The sequence below is a fragment of the Tinamus guttatus genome, unplaced genomic scaffold (genome assembly GCF_059628265.1).
Source record: "Tinamus guttatus ecotype Peru unplaced genomic scaffold, ASM5962826v1 Tinamus_guttatus_pri_ptg000050l, whole genome shotgun sequence".
In the NCBI taxonomy this organism is placed as follows: domain Eukaryota; kingdom Metazoa; phylum Chordata; class Aves; order Tinamiformes; family Tinamidae; genus Tinamus; species Tinamus guttatus.
This window is the reverse complement of record NW_028288584.1, coordinates 331,908-339,529: the sequence shown is the minus strand read 5'-3', so window position 1 is coordinate 339,529 and position 7,622 is coordinate 331,908. Positions and strand designations below refer to the sequence as shown.

General features: G+C 50.4%; 1 protein-coding gene across 2 annotated transcripts; it reads left to right on the top strand.

Moving 5' to 3' along the window:
• The first annotated feature begins 4,110 nt into the window (after window positions 1-4,110).
• Window positions 4,111-7,269, top strand: DMRT2 (doublesex and mab-3 related transcription factor 2). Of its 2 annotated transcripts, XM_088539845.1 has the most exons (4): window positions 4,111-4,185; window positions 4,219-4,482; window positions 4,552-4,654; window positions 6,239-7,269. In XM_088539845.1, the coding sequence occupies exons 1-4, from the start codon at window positions 4,111-4,113 to the stop codon at window positions 7,267-7,269; spliced, it is 1,473 nt and encodes a 490-aa protein (XP_088395971.1). The 2 variants fall into 2 exon arrangements, with proteins under 2 accessions (XP_088395971.1, XP_088395970.1); XM_088539844.1 differs by having other exon boundaries at window positions 4,111-4,482.
• The last annotated feature ends 353 nt before the right edge of the window (window positions 7,270-7,622 follow it).

Genomic DNA, 7,622 nt, shown 5'->3' with positions numbered 1-7,622 from the left:
TGCCCAGCTTACTCGATTTAACAGGTGTTTTGTTGGTGTTTGAATTGTTTGCATATGATTAAAATGCATCCTGAGGTGGGGAAGCAATTTGTTAGAAAGTCTTTCTGTTGTTTGGAGAATATACGGTGACCAAAAACAAAATTTACATTGCAAAGACTTGACCCTTATTTTCCAGGACTGTAAAATAAAAACTCAAACCCAGCACTTTCTGCATCTGGTTGACATTTGAATAAAACTGCCAGAGCGCAAACAAGTTTTCAGACAACATCTCCAGCAAACTCTGCAGTGACTCAAAAAAAGAAAAAAAGAAAAAAATTGGCCAGTTTGCTTTTTAAGGCCATATGTTCAAAAAAACAAAACCTTGAACTTCACTAGAATTTATTGCAAGAAGAGAACTGCCAAACTACCTAAGACGTTTGGGCAGATTATAGTGAAGAAGTGTGTTGGTTGCTGACTTGACGATTTTCTATGCTTACTGCATGCGTGCTGGATTCCTGATATTCGCAGTGAGAGGAGATCCAGCTTTCTAGTGCGTTTTAGCAAGAGACCTGCCAAACGTCTACTGGCTTATTAAGTGTTGGCAAACCAAAGGTCAGTCTTGTTTATGAGCCACAGCAGAGCTACTACAGATAGCACGCATGCCCTCCTAGGGGTATTTTCCCCATTTAAATGCAGAGCTCCAGCACAGGATTGGGTGAGGATGGCTTTGGAATGGACCTGTCCCAGGCTCTAAACCTGCCCCAATGTCCTCTGGTCCCAGACTGTGGCGGCTCAAGAGGCAGCTCTTCCTTTGCCTGCCCTGTATCCCTGGGACACTTTCCGTGGACTTCTCCGGTCTTCAGCGGAGCTGGCAGCCCTGTCTTTGCCGCCTTTGGTTTCTAAACTGTTTCACACAACGGAAGATTATCTCGGCGTAACGTACAAGCCTCCCTATAAAAGCTAACCCTTGCCCCCCTTGAGAAAGTAAACATTTCTACAAAGGCAGTGGAACTGCTCTCAGAGTCCATAAAATTTGCTTTCCACATTATACCATAGAGAACACTTTGCTGTTGACGGTTCTTGCATATGTATTATACATATCTACAGTACCTTTTTTTCCCTTTTTGACAGAAAGTTCCTCTTCTGACTTTGTGCATAAAGTGCCAAGAAAAGCTGCGTTAAACAACTAACGCTTGCATGTTTAAAATGCTTCAACATGCAACACTTTGAGAAAGATAATCATGCGGAAACAATAATAATTTAAAAAACTAAAAACAAACAAAGAATCCAGATTGCCACCTTGCTATCTATAGATGTTGTTTGCAAGATATAGAAGGAGCCGGATGCAGGAAAAAAAAAAACTTTTTTTTTTTTTTTTTTCCCCCCCACGAGGGGAAAAATGCGTTATACTGCATAACACCGGAGAAGAAGAAAATTGTTGTTGTTCTTGTTCTTATTATTATTTCGTTGTTGAAGCGCCCCGGAAGGCTGCACATGGGAGCAGAGCCCTGCGACGCGACCCGGCCCTCGGATATAACGCGGTGAGGGGCCGGGGGATGGAGGATCGAGGAAGAGGGCCAGTTAATCTCGGGTTAACGGGGACCATCGGTGGCCAAACGAGCGTCCCGGGCCCGCGTTTGGCAGCGCGATGTGCGGCGGCGCGCGGGGAGGCCGAGATCAAAGGCATTCCTGCCGGGCTGCCGTTTGGTGAGCCTGCCCCAACCCGACAGTGCATTCATTTTATTTCATTTTATTTTTTTTTTTACCCGGGGAGAAAAGGCAGGAGGAGGAGCAGAAGGAGGAGGAAGAGGAGGAGGAGGAGGCGAGGAGCGGCCTCCGCGGCACCTGCGCGCTCGGCCCTCCCATAAGAAGTGCAAAGCGGGTCCCGGCCGTCGCTTCCAAAATCCGACACCGCTCGGAGTCTCTAAAAGGATCAAGTAGTGATTTTTTATTTTACTAATCCCCTTTTATTATTTTAACCATTTTACCTATTTTAACTATTTTTTTTTTACTTTTTGTATCATTTTAATCATTTTTTTACCTCGTTCCTGCCAGGCGGCCCGGGAGGAAATGTCCCTGCTACACGGCGAGACTCCGTCTCTCCTCCCCGCCCACGCGCGGGGCGACCCACGGGCAAGGAGCAGAGGCCGGGGAGGGGACCTGCCTCTGCAGGCAGCGCTTCGGGAAAGGGAAAATAATAAATAAATTTATTAAAAGGGCTGGAAGGGAGCGGGAATGCCCGGCAGAAATGTAGTGCGAACCAAAGAAGAAGAAGGAGAAGAAAAAAAAAAAAAAAGTTACACAAACACGCTTTAAGATCGTGGCTGGACTTCACAGTTCCCCGTGGATAAAGTAAACAGGAGGCGAACTGTTTTGTAATTCACTCCCGCGGCCCGCAAAATCTTTCCTTGCAATTCGGTGTCGGTTTACAGGCGGGAGGGACTCCTGTTTCCTAACCTAGCAGGTCCCTTGTCGCGCCCGTGCCTTTCAAGAGGGACCCGCGGGGGAAAGTGGAATTCCTTGGGTATTTGCCTTTTAGTCATGCTTATAAGTCAAACAGTAGCCAGGGTCTCTTTTGGGATGAATAATACCTGCCATGCGGGGATGCACTTTCCCTTCCAGCCTCGTCCTGCCCGTCGAAAGGCGGGAGCGGCTTCTTCGCAGCCCCACATCCCACAGAAAAAAAAGCACAGTTAATTTCACTTTTAGCTTCTTTAAAAAATATTCTTATTATTTTTATTTTCCCTGCCTCGCCGCGCCGTCCTCTGATCACTCAAAACCCGTTTTCCTCTTTATTTTCCGCCTCTTCTTTTTGTCATGCCAGGCCCCGGTGTGTTTATTGTATACACGATAAGTATTTATTGCTCGCACAAATCTCTCGGGAAAGTGCAATAACATATCATCTATTGTCAGAGGATCGCGTCGCCAGCGTATCCCACAAATCGTTGGCTTTCGTATTGACGGTGGATTTGACGCATTCCTTCAGCGAGTTTTTTTTTTTTAATATTATTATGTAATTTATTTCTTTCCTGGCAATACTTCCCTTAAATTTGCTTGTTCTCCCTTTGTCCGAAGCTGACAGCCGTCGAGGTATATTTTAGCCGCTTTTTTCCCCCCCTTTTTTTGGGGGGGATCTCCTTCTTTTACCTGTTTAACAGTGCGCTCCCGCACTCCACTGGCACAGCCGCGGCTCCTGGCATGACAACTTCCATCATTCTTCGTTTATTTTATGTTTTTAAACGTTTTCAGTTATTATTTTTCATTTCCCCGGCATTCCCCCAATTCCCGAGCAGCAGCCTTAGTCAGGAAACAGGAGCAAAAAAGAAAAAAAAAAGCTTATCAGCTCAAGTGCCCTGTGCGAAATACCGCTAAGGGAGGGAAATGCTAATAAATAAATAAATAAATAAAAAGAACAAACGAATATCGTGCCTCGCCTCAATTGTTGAAAGCGAAACTGTTCCGTTTTGCTTCCCGACTCGATACTGATAATAATGATACTGATAATAAAGATAATAATAATAAAGAATAACGATTACGGAAGAGCTCCTTGCGCTCCGAGAGGAGAGCGCTGCCTTTGCTGCTCTCCCACCCGCCCCGCGGGACGGGGCTTCCCCGCGAACTTGCGACCTCCACGCGCAGGAGAGCTCCCCGAAAACGCCTCATTTTCCTTTTTCCGCCCTCGTTTCCACCCTACGCTGAGGAGCGCGCGGGCAGCGCCCGCGCCCCCACGCGCGGCGTGGGGCAGGCGGGCGTGGGCGGGGCCAGCGGCGCCGGCCAATGGCGCGCGGCGGCGCGGGCGGGCGCACCAATGGGCGGCGGCGGCGGCGCTGATAAGGCGGGGCGGGCGCGGCGCGGCGGGCACTGAGCGCTGCCAGCCCCGACGGCGCCCGCGGGACGCGCTGCCCGCCCGGACCCGCCGCCCGCGCCCGGTGAGTGCAGCCCCGCGGGGACACGGAGGGTCCCAGCCCCGCGGGGACAGGACGGGTCTCAGCCCCGCGGGGACAGGACGGGTCGCAGCCCCGCGGGGACAGGACGGGTCGCAGCCCCGCGGCCGCCCGCCCCGCGCCCCTTGTCCCCGCGCCGTCGCTCTCCGCTGACGGCGGGCGCGCCGCTCTCTTGCAGCGTCGCGACATGTCGGAGGGCCGCGCCGAGGGCGACATCGACGTGGAGAGCCTGGAGCTGGAGGCGGCCGCGGGGCCCGACGCGGCCCCGCCGCCGCCTCCGACGGCAGCGGAGGAGGAGGAAGAGGAGGAGGAGGAGGAAGAGGAGGACGGCGCGGCCGTCGGGGGCGGCGCGCGGCGGGCGGCGCGGCCGGAGCCGCGCAAGCTGAGCCGCACGCCCAAGTGCGCGCGCTGCCGCAACCACGGCGTCGTGTCGTGCCTCAAGGGCCACAAGCGCTTCTGCCGCTGGCGCGACTGCCAGTGCGCCAACTGCCTGCTCGTCGTGGAGCGGCAGCGGGTCATGGCCGCGCAGGTGGCCCTGCGGCGGCAACAGGCCACCGAGGTGAGCAGCGGGGCGGCGCGGGGCCCGCCGCGGGCGCGGGCGCGGGGCTGACGGCTCTGCCGCCCGCAGGACAAGAAGGGGCTGTCGGCGAAGCCGTCGGGCACCGAGCGCAGAGCCGCCTACCCGAGGCACGCGCGGGCGCCCAGCCTGCTGGCCAAGAGCATCCTCGAAGGTAGGGACCGCTCCGCGAGCCTCCCCCTCGCTCCTCCGCGCTCCCGAGGGCAGCCCCGACGCGCCTCGACGTGCGCTCGCCGCCTTCTCTACCTTATTATTCCCCAGCCTATTAGCATTTCCTTCTTCTTCCGAGCTTATTTATTTATTTTCTGGTTTATTTAAAACCTCCTCTCCTCCTCACTTCGTTCGAACTGATGTGGTAGAGTGGGGCTGTTTTTCCGGAGAATAGAGCGGGGCTGTTTTTCCGGATAAAAACTAAAAAAAAGAATCAAAAACAAAACCCAAAAGATAAGATTAAAATAAATTCAAACGAAGTAAAATAAAAGAGAAAAAAAAAAGGAAAAAGAAAAAAAGGAGGAAAAAAAAACAAAAAAAGGAAAAACCCGCAAAATGCTGGCAGCCCTCGGCTGAAATTTGAGAGTGACTGTTACAAGTTAATGTTCCTTTTACATGGCTACCCAGCAGCAGTGTTTTGTGGTACGGAATAATTTACTCTGCTAGTCTTATTTGGAAATTAACATAATAAAACATAATGATTTTTTTTTAACTGAACATCTAACACAGCAGTCTCATTTACCCTGTTACCAATAATAAGATAAGTACAGAAGACCGACATTTTAGTTCTCTGTATTTTTCTGAGGAGGCAGATTTTTACTCTCTCCTCTACTCTGCACTCAAATTTATTTCCATGACTGTTTTAGCTACTGTACCAAGTTGGAATTTTTTTTTTTTTAAAAAAATTCAAATTTAGCTTTCTTTTTCAAAAGAAAAAACTCTTTGCAAGTGTCTGTCTGCTTAAAATTTTGTCCTGTTAGAAATTTTTCTCTCTTTTTCCTTCTGCATTTCACTCTTTTAAAATCTCTTCTGTGTTCTTTCCTCTAATTTATCACAATTTCTCTTTCTTCCTTCCTAGTTCTTTTTATGATTTTCTTCTCTCTAACAAAGTGCATAAAATGATTCATCTTCAGAAAACGAGAAAGGCATCAGCCATCGGTACAGATATCTTCCCTGGCAATGGGCAAACCTTTGTGAGATGAGTTGGGGTGAAAACAGGCAAAACCCTATTGCCCTTATTGAAGCTCATAGTTCTGCTGATTTGATGGGGTAGTTTATCCAGGTAGAGCAAACAGCATTGGACGAATTATTAGTTATTTTGAATGAATTTAGTTAAAATGCATGGCTGAGTGACTGCTGGATTTTTAGGTTGCACTTCAGTTTTCTTTTAGTGTAGAAAAGGAAGGAATGTTTCAATACTCCCCTTGTTTGCTAAAAACGCATAGTTATCCCCTTCAGCTGCATGATGCAATACCACTTACAAAACACAGCAGGATTTTGCCTTTTTTTTTTTTTTTTCCCTTCCCTCTCCCTTCTGCCTGCAGTTCCAAACCCGTGTTTTTCAATGACAAAGGTATCTCTCGAGGACTCGGTACCCGCCGGAGGAGCCGGCTCGCTCCGCGGAGCTCAGCCCCTCGCGGGCTGGTGTCGGATGGAGCCGGCGGCGCCCGGACGCCGCTCGCTGCGGGGCAGGACGTAAGGATTTGCACGCCGGGCTCCGCTCCTAATGCTGCTCTGTTGTTTTTAGGTTACCGTCCCATCCCCACAGACCCTTACCTGGGAGGGGGCTCGCCCCTGCCGCCCCCCGTCAGTGACAGGATGAGAAAGAGACGGGCTTTTGCTGATAAGGAGCTGGAGAACATTATGCTAGAGAGGGAGTATAAGGAAAGGGAGATGATGGAGGCTACGCAAGCGGCCGCCCTTTTCCTCCCTAACCGCGTGGTGCACGGACCTGAATACGGCTCGTACAAAGCAGCCTTCAACCCCGCTCAGGTCGAGGCTCCCAGCAAGGAGTTTTGCAATTTTTTGCCCACCTGCCTCGACCTAACCATGCAGTATTCGGGAGCCGGGAACATGGAGCTCATTTCTTCGAACGTCAGTGTAGCAGCGACCTACCGGCAGTATCCCCTGCCCGCCCGGTTCTTGGTGTGGCCGAAATGCAGCCCCATTAGCGACGCTCTCCTCTACCAGCAGTGCCTCCTGAACGCTACCGGTGTCCAGGCTCTCAAGCCTGGCGTGGGGTGGGATGCGAAGGCCTCGCAGAGCCAGGATGGTGCCCACGGAGAGCGGGACATGGTGTCCCCGAAGCTGGAAAACCCGCTCGCTCCGAGCCACGCGCGGGACGTGACGCAGCTGTGCAGCGAGATCTCCTGCCTCCCGCAAGAGGCTCGGGAGCGCTCGGCTTTCTCCCCTCCAAAAAGGACTTTCGACAAGGACCCCCTGGCTCCTCCGGAGCAGATCCTAGGCAAGGTGAGCAAAGAGAGCCCCAAAGCTCCGCCGCTCAAGTACCACCCGTTCCAGCCCCTCTTCCCGCAGACGTTCCCGGAGAAGCCCGGAGCAGCATTGGCCAAAGAGACTTTAGAAGAAGCTGCTAAGAGATACAGAGAGAGCTCCGCCAAAGAGAACCAAAAGTGCAAGTTTACAATAGACAAGTATGCCAAAGGCTTCTTTGGGGCCAAGCAGGCCACAACAAAACTGTCGACGAGTGAGCCACTGTCGTTTTCGGTTGAATCCATCCTCAAACGACCTTCTTCTGCAGTTGCTAATGTCTCTCAGTAAATACTGTCAGGGTAAAGAGTCTGAATGCTTTTCATTCCGCAAAATTGCTACTGTTTGCCTTTTTTCTCAAAAGATCTGTAAAGGGGATTTTCTGATGTAAATAGCAATTCTTTTTTTTTTCTTTAAGTGATGTAAATAAATATGCATGTTTTCACCTCTGAAAAAAATAAATATTTAATTTTTTAAAAATGAAACTGCATGTAATGTGAAATGTTGTTCTTAAAGCAGCACTCCAAATAATACAATAAAACCAGATTACTACAAACATACACATTCCTTGCCGTACTAGCAATATCTTCTGATCTAATTCTAATCTCCCACACACATATATGCCCTACTCGAAAAACACACGT